At 44.1% G+C, this 20,000-nt stretch overlaps 2 protein-coding genes across 3 annotated transcripts in view; one reads left to right on the top strand and one right to left on the bottom strand.

Annotated features, from left to right (window-relative positions):
* asah2 (N-acylsphingosine amidohydrolase 2) overlaps nucleotides 1-14,292 on the top strand; it is a 22,377-nt gene extending 8,085 nt beyond the window's left edge. For both annotated transcript variants that reach the window (XM_037754542.1, XM_037754541.1), the window contains 11 exons: nucleotides 270-374; nucleotides 447-528; nucleotides 10,335-10,450; nucleotides 10,590-10,684; nucleotides 11,125-11,164; nucleotides 11,264-11,362; nucleotides 11,459-11,554; nucleotides 12,644-12,790; nucleotides 12,926-12,982; nucleotides 13,077-13,165; nucleotides 13,906-14,292. In XM_037754542.1, coding sequence (XP_037610470.1) covers nucleotides 270-374; nucleotides 447-528; nucleotides 10,335-10,450; nucleotides 10,590-10,684; nucleotides 11,125-11,164; nucleotides 11,264-11,362; nucleotides 11,459-11,554; nucleotides 12,644-12,790; nucleotides 12,926-12,982; nucleotides 13,077-13,165; nucleotides 13,906-14,104 — 1,125 coding nt within the window. In that variant the 3' untranslated portion in view covers nucleotides 14,105-14,292. The remainder of the gene's footprint in view (nucleotides 1-269; nucleotides 375-446; nucleotides 529-10,334; nucleotides 10,451-10,589; nucleotides 10,685-11,124; nucleotides 11,165-11,263; nucleotides 11,363-11,458; nucleotides 11,555-12,643; nucleotides 12,791-12,925; nucleotides 12,983-13,076; nucleotides 13,166-13,905) is intronic.
* A 3,182-nt stretch (nucleotides 14,293-17,474) lies between these two features.
* Nucleotides 17,475-20,000, bottom strand: part of LOC119479199 (protein FAM13C-like) — a 10,683-nt gene continuing 8,157 nt past the window's right edge. Inside the window, exons 9-12 of the mRNA XM_037754550.1 lie at nucleotides 19,105-19,197; nucleotides 18,626-18,837; nucleotides 18,352-18,453; nucleotides 17,475-18,028 (exon numbers count right to left, since the gene is read on the bottom strand). Of these exons, the coding sequence (XP_037610478.1) occupies nucleotides 17,905-18,028; nucleotides 18,352-18,453; nucleotides 18,626-18,837; nucleotides 19,105-19,197 (531 nt within the window). The 3' untranslated portion in view covers nucleotides 17,475-17,904. The remainder of the gene's footprint in view (nucleotides 18,029-18,351; nucleotides 18,454-18,625; nucleotides 18,838-19,104; nucleotides 19,198-20,000) is intronic.

Raw genomic sequence — 20,000 nt, 5'->3', positions numbered from 1 at the left:
ACCTACCTACCTAGCTACCTAGTTACCTACTTACCTAGCTACCTAGTTACCTACCTACCTAGTTACCTAGCTACCTAGTTACCTAGCTACCTACCTAGCTACCTAGCTACCTAGCTACTCTTTTCCCAGAGTGCTTTGTGGGGACTCACACTCCTTACGGGGACCTAGACCCCGGTCCCCACGAGGTACACATTCTGTTTTAAGGTTGTGAGCTGGTTCTTGTTTAATGAGCAGACTAGAGGTGAATGTGTGTCTGCTGCCCCCTACAGGAGCTGTACACTAACGCAGAGCACGAGGTGACGGGCTTCCTCAACGCCGCCCATCAGTGGGTCAACATGACGGACGTCACCGTTCACATCAACGACACACACACGGTGAGCAGCAACGGAAACACGTCATGGTGTTAGCCACGCTAGCGGTGTAGCTCAAACATGTGTGTGTTTCAGGTCAGAACATGTAAACCAGCGTTGGGCCACAGCTTCGCAGCAGGAACAACAGACGGAGGAGGAGAACTCAACTTCACTCAGGGTGATTCTACTGTCACTCTACTGTCACTCTGCTGTGATTCTACTGTGATTCTACTGTCGTTCTACTGTCATTCTACTGTGATTCTACTGTCGTTCTACTGTCATTCTACTGTGATTCTACTGTCGTTCTACTGTGATTCTACTGTCGTTCTACTGTGATTCTACTGTCACTCTACTGTCACTCTGCTGTGATTCTACTGTGATTCTACTGTCGTTCTACTGTCATTCTACTGTGATTCTACTGTTGTTCTACTGTGATTCTACTGTCATTCTACTGTGATTCTACTGTCACTCTACTGTCATTCTACTGTGATTCTACTGTTGTTCTACTGTCATTCTACTGTGATTCTACTGTCGTTCTACTGTGATTCTACTGTCATTCTACTGTGATTCTACTGTCACTCTACTGTCACTCTACTCACTCTGCTGTGATTCTACTGTCACTCTACTGTCACTCTACTGTCACTCTGCTGTGATTCTACTGTCACTCTACTCACTCTGCTGTGATTCTACTGTCACTCTACTGTCACTCTACTGTCACTCTGCTGTCATTCTACTGTGATTCTACTGTCGTTCTACTGTCATTCTACTGTGATTCTACTGTCGTTCTACTGTGATTCTACTGTCACTCTACTGTCGTTCTACTGTCATTCTACTGTGATTCTACTGTCATTCTACTGTGATTCTACTGTCGTTCTACTGTCATTCTACTGTGATTCTACTGTCATTCTACTGTGATTTTACTGTCACTCTACTGTCACTCTACTGTGATTCTACTGTCACTCTGCTGTCATTCTACTGTGATTCTACTGTCACTCTGCTGTGATTCTACTGTCGTTCTACTGTGATTCTACTGTCACTCTACTGTCATTCTACTGTGATTCTACTGTCGTTCTACTGTGATTCTACTGTCACTCTACTGTCGTTCTACTGTCATTCTACTGTGATTCTACTGTCATTCTACTGTGATTCTACTGTCACTCTACCGTCACTCTACTGTCACTCTGCTGTGATTCTACTGTCACTCTACTGTCACTCTACTGTCACTCTGCTGTGATTCTACTGTCACTCTACTGTCACTCTGCTGTGATTCTACTGTCACTCTGCTGTGATTCTACTGTCACTCTACTGTCACTCTGCTGTGATTCTACTGTCACTACTGTCGTTGTACGGTCATTCTACTGTGATTCTACTGTCATTCTACTGTGATTCTACTGTCATTCTACTGTCATTCTACTGTCGTTCTACTGTCATTCTACTGTGATTCTACTGTCGTTCTACTGTCATTCTACTGTGATTCTACTGTCGTTCTACTGTGATTCTAGTCATTCTACTGTGATTCTACTGTCACTCTACTGTCACTCTACTCACTCTGCTGTGATTCTACTGTCACTCTACTGTCACTCTACTGTCACTCTGCTGTGATTCTACTGTCACTCTACTGTCACTCTGCTGTGATTCTACTGTCACTCTACTGTCACTCTACTCACTCTGCTGTGATTCTACTGTCACTCTACTGTCACTCTACTGTCACTCTGCTGTCATTCTACTGTGATTCTACTGTCGTTCTACTGTGATTCTACTGTCGTTCTACTGTCATTCTACTGTGATTCTACTGTCGTTCTACTGTGATTCTACTGTCACTCTACTGTCGTTCTACTGTCATTCTACTGTGATTCTACTGTGATTCTACTGTCACTCTACTGTCACTCTGCTGTGATTCTACTGTCACTCTACTGTCACTCTACTGTCACTCTGCTGTGATTCTACTGTCACTCTACTGTCACTCTACTGTCGTTCTACTGTCACTCTGCTGTGATTCTACTGTCGTTCTACTGTGATTCTACTGTCACTCTACTGTCATTCTACTGTGATTCTACTGTCGTTCTACTGTGATTCTACTGTCACTCTACTGTGATTCTACTGTCACTCTACCGTCACTCTACTGTCACTCTGCTGTGATTCTACTGTCACTCTACTGTCACTCTGCTGTGATTCTACTGTCACTCTACTGTCGTTCTACTGTCATTCTACTGTGATTCTACTGTCATTCTACTGTGATTCTACTGTCACTCTACCGTCACTCTACTGTCACTCTGCTGTGATTCTACTGTCACTCTACTGTCACTCTGCTGTGATTCTACTGTCACTCTACTGTCGTTCTACTGTCATTCTACTGTGATTCTACTGTCATTATACTGTGATTCTACTGTCACTCTACCGTCACTCTGCTGTGATTCTACTGTCACTCTACTGTCACTCTACTGTCACTCTGCTGTGATTCTACTGTGATTCTACTGTCATTCTACTGTCATTCTACTGTCGTTCTACTGTCATTCTACTGTGATTCTACTGTCGTTCTACTGTCATTCTACTGTGATTCTACTGTCGTTCTACTGTGATTCTACTGTCATTCTACTGTGATTCTACTGTCACTCTACTGTCACTCTACTCACTCTGCTGTGATTCTACTGTCACTCTACTGTCACTCTACTGTCACTCTGCTGTGATTCTACTGTCACTCTACTGTCACTCTACTGTCACTCTGCTGTGATTCTACTGTCACTCTACTGTCACTCTACTGTCGTTCTACTGTCACTCTGCTGTGATTCTACTGTCGTTCTACTGTGATTCTACTGTCACTCTACTGTCATTCTACTGTGATTCTACTGTCGTTCTACTGTGATTCTACTGTCACTCTACTGTGATTCTACTGTCACTCTACCGTCACTTCTACTGTCACTTCTAGCTGTCGATTCTATCTGTTCACTCTACTGGCACTTCTATCTGTTCACTTCTACTGGTCAGCTTCTACTGTCATTCTACTGTCTTATACTGTGATTCTACTGTCAGTTCTACTGATGATTCTACTGATCACTCTACTGTCACTTCTACTGTCGACTTCTACGTGTTACTTCTACCTGTCACTCTACTGTCACTCATGACTGTCGTTCTACTGTCACTCTACTGTGTTCTACTGTCATTCTTACTGTTCACTTCTACTGTCACTCTAGCTGGCATTCTACTGTCACTTCTACTGTCACTCTAGCCTGTCGACTTCTACTGTGACTCTGCTGTGATTCTACTGTACACTCTACTGTCACTCTGCGGGTGATTCTACTGTCACTACTGGTCTACGGTCATTCTACTGTGATCTACTGTATCTACTGTCGATTCTACTGTCATTCTACTGTCATTCTACTGTCAGTTCTACTGTATTCTACTGGGATTCTAGCTGTCGTTCTACTGTCATTCTACTGTGATTCTACTGTCGTTCTACTGTGATTCTACTGTCACTCTACTGTGATTCTACTGTCACTCTACTGTCACTCTACTCACTCTGCTGTGATTCTACTGTCACTCTACTGTCACTCTACTGTCACTCTGCTGTGATTCTACTGTCACTCTACTGTCACTCTGCTGTGATTCTACTGTCACTCTACTGTCACTCTACTCACTCTGCTGTGATTCTACTGTCACTCTACTGTCACTCTACTGTCACTCTGCTGTCATTCTACTGTGATTCTACTGTCGTTCTACTGTGATTCTACTGTCGTTCTACTGTCATTCTACTGTGATTCTACTGTCGTTCTACTGTGATTCTACTGTCACTACTGTCGTTCTACTGTCATTCTACTGTGATTCTACTGTCATTCTACTGTGATTCTACTGTCACTCTACTGTCACTCTGCTGTGATTCTACTGTCACTCTACTGTCACTCTACTGTCACTCTGCTGTGATTCTACTGTCACTCTACTGTCACTCTACTGTCACTCTACTGTCGTTCTACTGTCACTCTGCTGTGATTCTACTGTCGTTCTACTGTGATTCTACTGTCACTCTACTGTCATTCTACTGTGATTCTACTGTCACTCTACCGTCACTCTACTGTCACTCTGCTGTGATTCTACTGTCACTCTACTGTCACTCTACTGTCACTCTACTGTCACTCTGCTGTGATTCTACTGTCACTCTACTGTCACTCTGCTGTGATTCTACTGTCACTCTGCTGTGATTCTACTGTCACTCTACTGTCACTCTGCTGTGATTCTACTGTCACTACTGTCGTTCTACGGTCATTCTACTGTGATTCTACTGTGATTCTACTGTGATTCTACTGTCATTCTACTGTCATTCTACTGTCGTTCTACTGTCATTCTACTGTGATTCTAGTGTCGTTCTACTGTCATTCTACTGTGATTCTACTGTCGTTCTACTGTGATTCTACTGTCATTCTACTGTGATTCTACTGTCACTCTACTGTCACTCTACTCACTCTGCTGTGATTCTACTGTCACTCTACTGTCACTCTACTGTCACTCTGCTGTCATTCTACTGTGATTCTACTGTCGTTCTACTGTGATTCTACTGTCGTTCTACTGTCATTCTACTGTGATTCTACTGTCGTTCTACTGTGATTCTACTGTCACTCTACTGTCGTTCTACTGTCATTCTACTGTGATTCTACTGTCATTCTACTGTGATTCTACTGTCACTCTACTGTCACTCTACTGTCACTCTGCTGTGATTCTACTGTCACTCTACTGTCACTCTACTGTCGTTCTACTGTCACTCTGCTGTGATTCTACTGTCATTCTACTGTGATTCTACTGTCACTCTACTGTCATTCTACTGTGATTCTACTGTCACTCTACCGTCACTCTACTGTCACTCTGCTGTGATTCTACTGTCACTCTACTGTCACTCTGCTGTGATTCTACTGTCACTCTGCTGTGATTCTACTGTCACTCTACTGTCGTTCTACGGTCATTCTACTGTGATTCTACTGTCATTCTACTGTGATTCTACTGTCGTTCTACTGTCATTCTACTGTGATTCTACTGTCGTTCTACTGTGATTCTACTGTCATTCTACTGTGATTCTACTGTCACTCTACTGTCACTCTACTCACTCTGCTGTGATTCTACTGTCACTCTACTGTCACTCTACTGTCACTCTGCTGTGATTCTACTGTCACTCTACTGTCACTCTGCTGTGATTCTACTGTCACTCTACTGTCACTCTACTCACTCTGCTGTGATTCTACTGTCACTCTACTGTCACTCTACTGTCACTCTGCTGTCATTCTACTGTGATTCTACTGTCGTTCTACTGTGATTCTACTGTCGTTCTACTGTCATTCTACTGTGATTCTACTGTCGTTCTACTGTGATTCTACTGTCACTACTGTCGTTCTACTGTCATTCTACTGTGATTCTACTGTCATTCTACTGTGATTCTAATGTCACTCTACTGTCACTCTGTTGTGATTCTACTGTCACTCTACTGTCACTCTACTGTCACTCTGCTGTGATTCTACTGTCACTCTACTGTCACTCTACTGTCACTCTACTGTCGTTCTACTGTCACTGCTGTGATTCTACTGTCGTTCTACTGTGATTCTACTGTCACTCTACTGTCATTCTACTGTGATTCTACTGTCGTTCTACTGTGATTCTACTGTCACTCTACTGTGATTCTACTGTCACTCTACCGTCACTCTACTGTCACTCTGCTGTGATTCTACTGTCACTCTACTGTCACTCTGCTGTGATTCTACTGTCACTCTACTGTCGTTCTACTGTCATTCTACTGTGATTCTACTGTCATTCTACTGTGATTCTACTGTCACTCTACCGTCACTCTACTGTCACTCTGCTGTGATTCTACTGTCACTCTACTGTCACTCTGCTGTGATTCTACTGTCACTCTACTGTCACTCTACTGTCACTCTGCTGTCATTCTACTGTGATTCTACTGTCGTTCTACTGTGATTCTACTGTCGTTCTACTGTCATTCTACTGTGATTCTACTGTCGTTCTACTGTGATTCTACTGTCACTCTACTGTCGTTCTACTGTCATTCTACTGTGATTCTACTGTCATTCTACTGTGATTCTACTGTCACTCTACTGTCACTCTGCTGTGATTCTACTGTCACTCTACTGTCACTCTACTGTCACTCTGCTGTGATTCTACTGTCACTCTACTGTCACTCTACTGTCGTTCTACTGTCACTCTGCTGTGATTCTACTGTCATTCTACTGTGATTCTACTGTCACTCTACTGTCATTCTACTGTGATTCTACTGTCACTCTACCGTCACTCTACTGTCACTCTGCTGTCACTCTGCTGTGATTCTACTGTCACTCTACTGTCACTCTACTGTCACTCTACTGTCACTCTGCTGTGATTCTACTGTCACTCTACTGTCACTCTGCTGTGATTCTACTGTCACTCTGCTGTGATTCTACTGTCACTCTACTGTCGTTCTACGGTCATTCTACTGTGATTCTACTGTCATTCTACTGTGATTCTACTGTCGTTCTACTGTCATTCTACTGTGATTCTACTGTCGTTCTACTGTGATTCTACTGTCATTCTACTGTGATTCTACTGTCACTCTACTGTCACTCTACTCACTCTGCTGTGATTCTACTGTCACTCTACTGTCACTCTACTGTCACTCTGCTGTGATTCTACTGTCACTCTACTGTCACTCTGCTGTGATTCTACTGTCACTCTACTGTCACTCTACTCACTCTGCTGTGACTCTACTGTCACTCTACTGTCACTCTGCTGTCATTCTACTGTGATTCTACTGTCGTTCTACTGTGATTCTACTGTCGTTCTACTGTCATTCTACTGTGATTCTACTGTCGTTCTACTGTGATTCTACTGTCACTACTGTCGTTCTACTGTCATTCTACTGTGATTCTACTGTCATTCTACTGTGATTCTACTGTCACTCTACTGTCACTCTGTTGTGATTCTACTGTCACTCTACTGTCACTCTACTGTCACTCTGCTGTGATTCTACTGTCACTCTACTGTCACTCTACTGTCACTCTACTGTCGTTCTACTGTCACTCTGCTGTGATTCTACTGTCGTTCTACTGTGATTCTACTGTCACTCTACTGTCATTCTACTGTGATTCTACTGTCACTCTACTGTCACTCTGCTGTGATTCTACTGTCACTCTACTGTCACTCTACTGTCACTCTACTGTCACTCTGCTGTGATTCTACTGTCACTCTACTGTCACTCTGCTGTGATTCTACTGTCACTCTGCTGTGATTCTACTGTCACTCTACTGTCACTCTGCTGTGATTCTACTGTCACTACTGTCGTTCTACGGTCATTCTACTGTGATTCTACTGTCATTCTACTGTGATTCTACTGTGATTCTACTGTCATTCTACTGTCATTCTACTGTCGTTCTACTGTCATTCTACTGTGATTCTACTGTCGTTCTACTGTCATTCTACTGTGATTCTACTGTCGTTCTACTGTGATTCTACTGTCATTCTACTGTGATTCTACTGTCACTCTACTGTCACTCTACTCACTCTGCTGTGATTCTACTGTCACTCTACTGTCACTCTACTGTCACTCTGCTGTCATTCTACTGTGATTCTACTGTCGTTCTACTGTGATTCTACTGTCGTTCTACTGTCATTCTACTGTGATTCTACTGTCGTTCTACTGTGATTCTACTGTCACTCTACTGTCGTTCTACTGTCATTCTACTGTGATTCTACTGTCATTCTACTGTGATTCTACTGTCACTCTACTGTCACTCTGCTGTGATTCTACTGTCACTCTACTGTCACTCTACTGTCACTCTGCTGTGATTCTACTGTCACTCTACTGTCACTCTACTGTCGTTCTACTGTCACTCTGCTGTGATTCTACTGTCATTCTGTGATTCTACTGTCACTCTACTGTCATTCTACTGTGATTCTACTGTCACTCTACCGTCACTCTACTGTCACTCTGCTGTGATTCTACTGTCACTCTACTGTCACTCTACTGTCACTCTACTGTCACTCTGCTGTGATTCTACTGTCACTCTACTGTCACTCTGCTGTGATTCTACTGTCACTCTGCTGTGATTCTACTGTCACTCTACTGTCGTTCTACGGTCATTCTACTGTGATTCTACTGTCATTCTACTGTGATTCTACTGTCACTCTACTGTCACTCTGCTGTCGTTCTACTGTCATTCTACTGTGATTCTACTGTGATTCTACTGTCATTCTACTGTGATTCTACTGTCACTCTGCTGTCGTTCTACTGTGATTCTACTGTCATTCTACTGTGATTCTATTGTCCCTCTACTGTCGTTCTACTGTCATTCTACTGTGATTCTACTGTCACTCTACTGTCATTTTACTGTGATTCTACCGTCACTCTACTGTGATTCTACTGTGATTCTACTGTCGTTCTACTGTCATTCTACTGTCAGTCTACTGTGATTCTACTGTCACTCTGCTGTCGTTCTACTGTGAGTCTACTGTCATTCTACTGTGATTCTACTGTCATTCCACTGTCATTCTACTGTGATTCTACTGTCACTCTACTGTCACTCTGCTATCGTTCTACTGTGATTCTACTGTCATTCTACTGTGATTCTACTGTCATTCTACTGTCACTCTGCTGTCGTTCTACTGTCACTCTACTGTCGTTCTACTGTAATTCTACTGTCATTCTACTGTCACTCTACTGTTGTTCTACTGTGATTCTACTGTGATTCTACCGTCACTCTACTGTGATTCTACTGTGATTCTACTGTCGTTCTACTGTCAGTCTACTGTGATTCTACTGTCACTCTGCTGTCGTTCTACTGTGAGTCTACTGTCATTCTACTGTGATTCTACTGTCATTCCACTGTCATTCTACTGTGATTCTACTGTCACTCTACTGTCACTCTGCTATCGTTCTACTGTGATTCTACTGTCATTCTACTGTCATTTTACTGTGATTCTACTGTCATTCTACTGTCGTTCTACTGTGATTCTACTGTCATTCTACTGTCGTTCTACTGTGATTCTACCGTCACTCTACTGTCGTTCTACTGTGATTCTACCGTCACTCTACTGTCGTTCTACTGTCATTCTACTGTCACTCTACTGTCGTTCTACTGTCATTCTACTGTGATTCTACCGTCATTCTACTGTCGTTCTACTGTGATTCTACTGTGATTCTACCGTCATTCTACTGTCGTTCTACTGTGATTCTACCGTCACTCTACTGTCGTTCTACTGTCATTCTACCGTCATTCTACTGTGATTCTACCGTCATTCTACTGTGATTCTACCGTCACTCTACTGTCGTTCTACTGTCATTCTACTGTCATTATACTGTCATTCTACTGTCGTTCTACTGTGATTCTACTGTGATTCTACCGTCACTCTACTGTCGTTCTACTGTGATTCTACCGTCACTCTACTGTCGTTCTACTGTCATTCTACTGTCATTCTACTGTCGTTCTACTGTCATTCTACTGTGATTCTACTGTCACTCTACTGTCGTTCTACTGTCATTCTACTGTGATTCTACCGTCACTCTACTGTCATTCTACTGTGATTCTACTGTCGTTCTACTGTCATTCTACTGTCGTTCTACTGTGATTCTACTGTGATTCTACCGTCACTCTACTGTCGTTCTACTGTCATTCTACTGTGATTCTACCGTCACTCTGTCATTCTACTGTGATTCTACTGTCGTTCTACTGTCGTTCTACTGTGATTCTACTGTGATTCTACCGTCACTCTACTGTCGTTCTACTGTCATTCTACTGTGATTCTACCGTCACTCTGTCATTCTACTGTGATTCTACTGTCGTTCTACTGTCGTTCTACTGTGATTCTACTGTGATTCTACTGTCATTCTACTGTGATTCTACTGTCGTTCTACTGTGATTCTACTGTCTGTCTACTGTCACTCTGCTGTTCTTGGGTTGGATCCCTATATGAACCTATGACGGGTTTATGACGGGTTTATGACGGTGTCTCTCTCTGAAGGCGCCGTGGAGGGCGACCCGTTCTGGGACGGCATCAGAGACGCTATCGTGGGCAAACCGTCCAATCAGACGCAGGAGTGTCATCATCCCAAACCGATCCTGTTCAGCACCGGGGAGGTGAGTACAAGGACGGGGACGAGGACGAGGACGAGGACGAGTGTTAACACAGATACAACCATCCTGTCCTACAGTCTGTTAACACACCGCTGTTTATGTGTGTGTGTGTGTGTGTGTGTGTGTGCGTGCGTGCGTGCAGATGAACCTACCTCTGCCGTGGCATCCTCAGATCATCGATGTTCAGATCGTCACCGTCGGTTCTGTAGCTGTCGTAGCTGTTCCTGGAGAGATGACGTAACAACACTTTACTGATACTACTACTGACAGTACTGCTGATTGTACTTCTTACTGTACTACTGATACTACTACTACTGACAGTACTGCTGATTGTACTGCTTACTGTACTACTGATACTACTACTACTGACAGTATTGCTGATTGTACTTCTTACTGTACTACTGATACTACTACTACTGACAGTACTGCTGATTGTACTGCTTACTGTACTACTGATACTACTACTACTGACAGTACTGCTGATTGTACTGCTTACTGTACTACTGATACTACTACTACTGCTGCTCATAAAGTAAAGCTGGCTGTTTTAATAACAGTAATAACTAATATTAATTACACTCGGTATCAGCTTCACTTCTCTCATCACACTGATGAAGTCGTAACCATGGCAACATCACCTCATCCTCACCTTGTCCCTTTGCTCTGCACACCAACAGCACCATGGCGGGGAGGAGGTTAAGAGAAGCCGTCAGGCAGGTGAGACACGAACGCCAGCAACCGCTTCACACCTGCCCTGAGGTCATGTGATCATACTGTGTGTGTGTGTGTGTGTGTGTGTGTGTGTGTGTGTGTTAGGAGCTGGAGGCGGAGGGGGCGTTCAGGGACTCGGAGGTGGTGATCGCCGGCCTGAGTAATGTGTACACTCACTACATCACCACCTATGAAGAGTACCAGGTACACGGCAGCTGAGCATCATGGGTAGTGTAGTATTTAGAGCTCGAACATGATTTCTAAGAAACAAAGAGTAAATAATTGAGTCTGATTTTTCAGGTGCAGCGGTACGAAGGAGCCTCCACCATCTACGGTCCGCACACACTCAGCGCCTACCTGCTCAAGTACCGAGGCCTGGCCAGAGCCATCGCTCAGGTGAGACGGGCCGGATTACACCTTAAAGAATTAGCACTGATAAATAGGAAAACAGTATTCTCACTAATGTGTTACTGAGAAGAATTCACACTCGTCCTCAGAACGTCAGATCTGAACACACAGACATGATACTCACATTTCTAGATTCGATGTGACTGACACGTAGTCCCACGTGTCTACTTCCTGTAACTTCTCCAAGGTGGTCTCTAGCTCTCCCGTCAGCTCCGTTCTCTTTATCCATCCATAGTCAGCTCCATCGGGGCCGTTTCCATGCAGAGAACATAAATGTCAGTATCTGGGTGCTCTACAGTTGTAGCGTCGGCCCGTTTGACCACGGAGACGAGAGCGACGGCCGGCTCCACCGCCACGTTACCGCCATACGATAACGTTACCGCCATACCATAACGTTTCCTGCTAACTTTTTTGCACTTTTCTTTTTACATTTTGCAGCCTTTTTTCGGAAATATTTCCGACATTTTTCAGAGTTTTATTCAGACACATATCAGCCTTTTTTCGGACATATTTCAGACTTTTGTTTGAACATATTTCGGTCTTTTTTTGGGGCCATTTTTTGGACACACTTTGGCATTTTTTCTGCCTTTTATGGGACATATTTCGGCTTTTTTTTCTGACTTTTTCCAGGCTTTGTTTTGACTTATTTTCTGACTTATTTTGTCCTTTTTTAGAAGTTAGCATGCAGCTTTAGCTCTGCTCTGTCTAGCTCTGCTTTTCCTGTCAATGTGTGAAACCCAAAGTGTTTCCATCCTTTACTGGATGTGTAGTGTTTACCACGCTAGATTTAACATGTGAGGGTGCAGGTCGTATCCACGCTGACCCTCCAACGTTTTAGACTCTCTGAGGTTTGTTTTGGTTGACGGATACGGAAGGGATATGACGTCACGTTACTCAGACTACCATAATAAAAGCGGTAACTTCCTTCTACCTCCACATAGACTCAGATGAAGCACATATATCCATTCTGGCATTAAAAAATTATATCAAAATCATATTGCCATACATAGTGAATAGGTTTTTTTCCCACCCGTAGCTCTTTTGTTACTGGAACATTAACAGTTTTTGTGTTTTCAGGACAGAGTGTCGGAGCTGCCGGTCGGCCCTCAGCCTCCTTTCTTTGAGAAACTCTTCAATCTGCTGCCTTCGCCGCCTGCCGACAGGAAACCAGAGAACAGCAGCTTTGGAGACGTCCTGCAGCAGGTTAACCCCGTCTACCGACCGGTACGACATTCAGAGCCCAGTACTCGGCTCATTTTTCATCTTTCAGTTTGGATTTCTACCACCGTTATGCTGACGACACTCTACTGTTTTTATGTGAACATTCATAAACTAAAAGTATTTTCATGTGTTTTTCAGGGGGATGTTGTCTCGGTCACGTTCATAGCAGGAAACCCCAGAAATTCTGGAGACATCGTAAGACCAAAAACTGCTTAAACTTGTCCCCTTGGGTTTGTTGTCTCTTTCTTTCTATCCTCTCTAACCTCCTCGGTCTTGTCGTCCGTCACAGAGAGGCAAAACTTTTGTTACTGTGGAGATTCATGACAACAGAACAGACACCTGGGAGGTCGTCCACACTGATGCATCATGGGAGACCAGGTAGGTTAGTGTGTTAGCTTTAGGGCGGGGCTACAACGGCGTTCCTACCACGGCGCCGCTACCACGGCGTTGTTCAGTGTTGGGTTGTTCTAAAAAACACTATAAATTACAAACAAGCCTGTTTTTCGCTAGCCAAAATTAGCATCCCAATTAATAACACAGTTAATGTGAATTATGGATGCACCTTGTTAGCCAAGCTGGCTAGCTATTGCTAGCATTAGCTGGTGACTTAGCGTTCACTATGCTAGTGGTACCTTGCCCTAACGGGCCTCGCTCCTCCACCTTCTCACTCCATTACTTCTGGTTCCAAAGAAACCAAGATGGCGACAGCCAATATGCCAAACTTGAGGCTTCAGAACAGTAGTCCACAACCCAACGTGTAACGTCACGGTGACCACGTCTACGTCTTTATGGCAGTAGGTGCATACTCTATGTGAAGGCCAGTGGTGGAGGAAGTATGCAGATCCTTCACTAGTACTAATACCACACAGTAAAAATACTCTGTTACAGTAAAAGTACTGAATTGAAAATGTTCCTTCGGTAAAACTATGTAGGTATAAAACGGTTAAACGTCGTCTCTGGGGACATTAGACGTCTTCTCCGGGGACGTTAGACGTCTTCTCCGGGGACGTTAGACGTCGTCTCCGGGGACGTTAGACGTCGTCTCCGGGGACGTTAGACGTCGTCTCCGGGGACGTTAGACGTCGTCTCCGGGGACGTTAAACGTGTTCTCTCTGCAGGTTTCACTGGCTGAAGGGTTCCAAACAGCAGAGTAACTCCACCATCGAGTGGCACATCCCCCCGTCGGCGCCCAGCGGCTCCTACAGGATCAAACACTTTGGACATTACAAACAGTGGAAGTTCCCGCAACTCGTCATCACGCCGTATGAAGGCACGTCCGACGTCTTCAGGGTCACCGCCAGCTTCTACCATCAATGACATCACCGCTTCCTGCCAGGACCGAGCTGCTGGAGAATTCATCAACTGGAGGAAAACATGCTGCTGTAAAACAAATCAAATTTAAATGTACAGTCTATAGACCCTTTTAATGTGGACGCCATGATGAGGCCCCGCTGTTAGCAGTGGGCTAACGTTAGCTGGAGGCTAACCAAAGTAGCTAGTTAGCGTTAGCCAGCGTTAGCTAGTTAGCGTTAGCCAGCGTTAGCTAGTTAGCGTTAGCCAGCGTTAGCTAGTTAGCTTTAGCCAGCGTGTCCAGAGAATTATTCTGCCTCCACGTAATGCTCCGCCATTAAACACGTCACCATGGTTACTAACAGAGGGGGGGGTCAGCTATATGTCACCATGGTTACTAACAGAGGGGGGGTCAGCTATATGTCACCATAGTTACTAACAGAGGGGGGGGTCAGCTATATGTCACCATGGTTACTAACAGAGGGGGGGTCAGCTATATGTCACCATAGTTACTAACAGAGGGGGGGGTCAGCTATATGTCACCATGGTTACTAACAGAGGGGGGGTCAGCTATATGTCACCATGGTTACTAACAGAGGGGGGGGTCAGCTATATGTCACCATGGTTACTAACAGAGGGGGGGGGTCAGCTATATGTCACCATGGTTACTAACAGAGGGGGGGGTCAGCTATATGTCACCATAGTTACTAACAGAGGGGGGGGTCAGCTATATGTCACCATGGTTACTAACAGAGGGGGGGTCAGCTATATGTCACCATGGTTACTAACAGAGGGGGGGGTCAGCTATATGTCACCATGGTTACTAACAGAGGGGGGGGTCAGCTATATGTCACCATGGTTACTAACAGAGGGGGGGTCAGCTATATGTCACCATAGTTACTAACAGAGGGGGGGGTCAGCTATATGTCACCATGGTTACTAACAGAGGGGGGGGTCAGCTATATGTCACCATGGTTACTAACAGAGGGGGGGTCAGCTATATGTCACCATGGTTACTAACAGAGGGGGGGTCAGCTATATGTCACCATGGTTACTAACAGAGGGGGGGTCAGCTATATGTCACCATGGTTACTAACAGAGGGGGGGTCAGCTATATGTCACCATGGTTACTAACAGAGGGGGCGGTCAGCTATATGTCACCATGGTTACTAACAGAGGGGGGGTCTATAGAAACTGGAATCAGCCTATAAAATACCAACCATGTGTACGTTATTAATTGAAGGTTGATGTAATATATAATATACAGAAACATGACCTCATGTCCTTCAGCCTGCAGCCTACAGCCATAATAATACCAGAATACCAGTAGTATATTTTGCTAATAATACGTGCGTACTTTTACTTTATCTTCGATGCAGAACTTGTAATGAAATGTTTTCATTGATGATATATGATCTGAAATCTTTCTCCGTATAAACATGGATGCATTTTTTTCCCAATTGTATTCTAACAGAATAAAAAGACATGATTGTGTTGATAGCAAAAATATGTATTTATTTTGAACTGGTCTGTATAGAAACTGGTGGATAAAACCAGAACAGCACAACAACAGGGAGGGTTTTCAATCATCACAGCAGGAAGTCGAGCATGAATAAGGTCGTCACATAAACACCCAAAGTCCAACAGTCCACGGCAGAAAAACCTTCGGAAGATTTAACCTGTTTGTTTCCTGTTGTACCGACGTCCAGGACACACTAAACACTCGAGACACCTGTCTCAGGTGAACACACTCAACCCCGTCTACTAGAGTTCACCTTGATTTTATCGCCGGCTGTCTTTTGTTCAGCCTTTTCTTTTCCTCTGAGGAAGGACGTCGGGGCGGAGGGTCGATGTCCATGTAGACGAATCAGTACATGAAGTTTTGTGACTATTTCTTGATCTGCTGGATATTCTGCCCGATAGACTAAATCGTCCTGAAGGAAACAACTACTGAGTCTTTGACTTCCTTCATGTTGTCTTCAACATCCACCAGCATCACAAACATGTCGGGGAAAACACAAGCAGCCAATCACCGCTCTCGCAGTCCGTCGACGGTGGCGCCCCGACAACACGCCGGCGACGTAACCTCTGAAATGACGTACGTGTGTCGCTGTAAGTGCGACGTAGCTTCAGGCTGGAGGACACAGTTCACCTGCTTGTTCACTAGCACTGAGCTCACCATATTGCATATTAAACATTAGACTTTGGATACAAAATAAATTCCCTTCTTCAACATTAAGTGCTTTGATATAAATAAAGATAAATCCATCTCTCCAGGTCAATCATTTCTCCATTGCATCTTCGTTTCTACACATTTGAAAAGGAGGACATTCATAAATAAACTCTCGTCTTCGTCCTCTGGGACAGATTAAAGTGCTTTCAGTCCGACACACACACATTTAGTCCCGTATAAAAAATGTTTTGGTCCGTTAACTCAAACAAGATGAAGGAAATATGCGTTTCTGCTTCCCTCTGCAGCTTTACCTCCAGAAACGTCCTCGTCCTCGCAGACTGGAAGAAATGCAGCTGTACAAAATGATCCAGACTTGAGGATGCAGGTGAATGAATACACTCTGTAGGATGCTGGTACACAAGTCTCCACTGACACATCAGCAGACTGATCTCTTCTTATACTTAAGAAAACCTTCCTGGAGTATTTACAGTTTTTACAGTTTGGAGAGGAAGTAGTGAGAAGTCTTATTGTCAGAAACAGAAACATGAGCGGCCGTTATAACATCGAGGCATAAACATATCCATTTGAATGTTAACATGCTAACATTAAGCATGGCCAGCCAGGCTAGCTGTTTCCCCTATGCTAAGCTAAGCTACGCCCAGTTGGCAACCTCCCAGTCTGAGAAGTGAAGCCAATGATGAAGAGCCTTAAACCTGCATCCTGTCTACCAGCCAGCAGGGGGCGACTCCTCTGGTTCTATAGAAGTCTCTGAGAAAATGAGCTTCTACTTCTCTCTTGATTTATTCCCTCAGTAAACATTGTAAACATGAGTTTATGGTCTCAATCTCTAGTTTCAAGTCTTCTTCAATACAGCATGATGTTCATTTAGTAAATGATGGTCCCATTTAGAGTCAGAGAGACCATAAAGCAGGGGATGCTTTAGGGCGGGGCTACCTGCTGATTGACAGGTCGCTACCACGGCGTTGTCCGGTATGGGGTCTGGGAGTTGTCCGTGTTTTCATCTTACAACGTTAACCCTTTAATCACAGTGTGTTTTCACTTCATCAAAGTTAATTATAACATTTTGGTCGCCTAAAAATATCTTATTCAGCGTTTGGTTGTACTTAGCACCACCCTCTCGTGTCACTACTGGTTCCAAAAAGCAAGATGGTGATGGCCAAAAACCAAAATGACAATGCCAAAAACCAAATGACAACACCAAAAACCAAGACTGCAATGCCAAAAACCAAGATGACAAAACCAAAAACCAAGATGGACAGGCCAAAAAACAAGATGGTGACGGCCAAAATGCCAAACTAGAGGCTCGAGGATTTCCCAAAATGTTGGGCTATTGTTTTAAATCAACGTATTTATTTGATCGACATCTCAAACGTTAAGTTAACGGCTCATAAAAACCTCTGAATACCGCTGAATAATGAAGTGAAAGACTATCAGACGACCACGGACTGACTGACGTCATGGACTCTGGAGTTATGACGCTAACGTCGCTGAAAGAAACATAAATAACGGAAAGGAAAAAGCGTAACATCCCACCACCTCCTCTCCTCTGAACTGGAAAATATAAAAGACCTTTTCCGCTCTCAGATAATCACATGAAAAGATTTAGAGAGTTTTTGGGAGCTTCCGTTTCCTCTCACAGGGTTTTGGTGACTTCCTGTTTGCTGAGGAGGACTTCCAGCAGGCGGAGTTTAGCCTTGAGCTGTTTATATTCCTGGTATTCCTCCTTCATCGGACTACGATCCTCTTTTTGGCAGATTCTGTCGGTAAAACACAAGAAATATGTATAAGGCTGTTCACACTGCAGGAAATCTGATTTCTTTTTGTGCATATGTGACTCAGATCTGTTATTTTCATAACAGACTGAAAAGCACCAACCACACGGGATCAGATCTTTTCAATTCTGATCTGGGACACTTTGATATGTGGTCCTGAATCATATACGGGTCTGACGTTTTGCAATGCAACCTCAGTCTGAACAGTCATTCACGCCAGTTTTACATCACTCTAGACCAGAGGGTGAGAATAAGGCTGGACAGGTGGAGGTCTACACTCCGTCTGGTTCCTGAGGTCCGTCTCTCACCTTCCAGTCTGACGGTGAAACTCGTCCTCAAACTCTCGGAGAGCTTTACGCCTCGTCTTCTTCTCTGCCCTCGTCTCACGGAGACACGCCAGCAGCTGAGACCTGGTTCGGATGGAGGACAGAGCCGAGAGGTTAACAGGACGAAACATACATGATGTTCTCTGGATCAAACTCCTATAAGAGCTGGAGTGAAACCAGAACTTCCAGGTTCTGTTCCACCAGTCAGAACCTCTAAACCTCACTGACATCTGTAATGAATAACCCTCCTCCAGACCTGGAAGCTTCGTGCAGGTTGGCCGTGGTGAGAGCAGGTTGTTGATGGACACCTTTCACCTCATCTAACGGGGACACAAAGGCCGGGTCGCTGTCCCGGTCGCTGTCCTCCTCGCCAGCTGCCAGTCGGCTGGCTCTGCGAGGAGGCGGGACGGGAGGTTCATCGACTGTCGTGGAGCTCATCGAGTCTTCATCGGAACCGTCCTCTTCCTCCTGAGAGACAGAAACCTCTAGAGTCATTTAGTTGATCAGAGATGAGGCTGCATTCAGATCTCCAACCACTAAACCGCTAAATTGAAATGAAAATACATGAAGCATGCAAAGACTCTAACTCTGATTTCTAAGGTCATTTCTGGACGTTTATTGTGGTTGGACATCGGAGATGATGATATCCTGAGGAAGAGGAGGTCACACTGAATGATATCAACATGAATGTTGACGTTTCACTGAGTGATGAAGAGGAGGAGGAGTGTTTCTCACTATGGTGGTGATAGTCGGACTGGCACACAGCAAACGTTTGATCATCTGGTATCTGTCGTACAGAGGCTTCACCAGGTTCTTCTGCTTGGCTCCCTGACAGACAGACAGACAGACAGACAGACAGACAGACAGACAGACAGACAGACAGACAGACAGAGAGACAGACAGAGAGACAGACAGACAGACAGACAGACAGAGAGACAGAGAGACAGAGAGACAGACAGACAGAGAGACAGAGAGACAGAGAGACAGACAGACAGAGAGACAGACAGAGAGACAGAGAGACACCATTTACTTTAATGTATTAGCACAACTTGTGATTTTTAGGTTGTAGCGGTTCAGTTTTAAAGCTAAAGTGAAGATACTGGTATCATATGAAACTAGGAAACCTGATGAATCCATTGGAACATTTTTTGGTCGCCTAAAAATGTCTTATTCAGCGTTTGGTTGTTCTTAGCTCCACCCTCTCCTGTCACTTCAGGTTGCAAAATAACAAAATGGAGATGGACAAAAACCAAGATGACAACGCCAAAAACCAAGATGACAACGCCAAAAGTCAAGATGACAACGCCAAAAACTAAGATGATAATGCCAAAAACTAAGATGGCAAAGACAAAAAAAAGCAAAATGGCGAAGACAAAAAAGCAAGATGGTGGCAGACTAAAACCATATTTGTCCACTCCCATGGTGATAAGAGTATTAAATACTTGACAGATCTCCCTTTAAGGAACATTTTGAACAGATAAAATATGTGTGATTAAATATTTGGATCGTCTGACAGCCCTACTTTACATACATTACAATCTTATTTTGTCCAACATTTTTTTTGTAAAGCTGAAACAACAATTTGCAAAATAAAAGCCCCTATGACCAAATTTAAAGCTTTTTCATATTTT

This window comes from Sebastes umbrosus, chromosome 20 (assembly GCF_015220745.1).
Source record: "Sebastes umbrosus isolate fSebUmb1 chromosome 20, fSebUmb1.pri, whole genome shotgun sequence".
Taxonomy (NCBI): domain Eukaryota; kingdom Metazoa; phylum Chordata; class Actinopteri; order Perciformes; family Sebastidae; genus Sebastes; species Sebastes umbrosus.
This window is presented reverse-complemented; position numbering and strand designations above follow the sequence as displayed.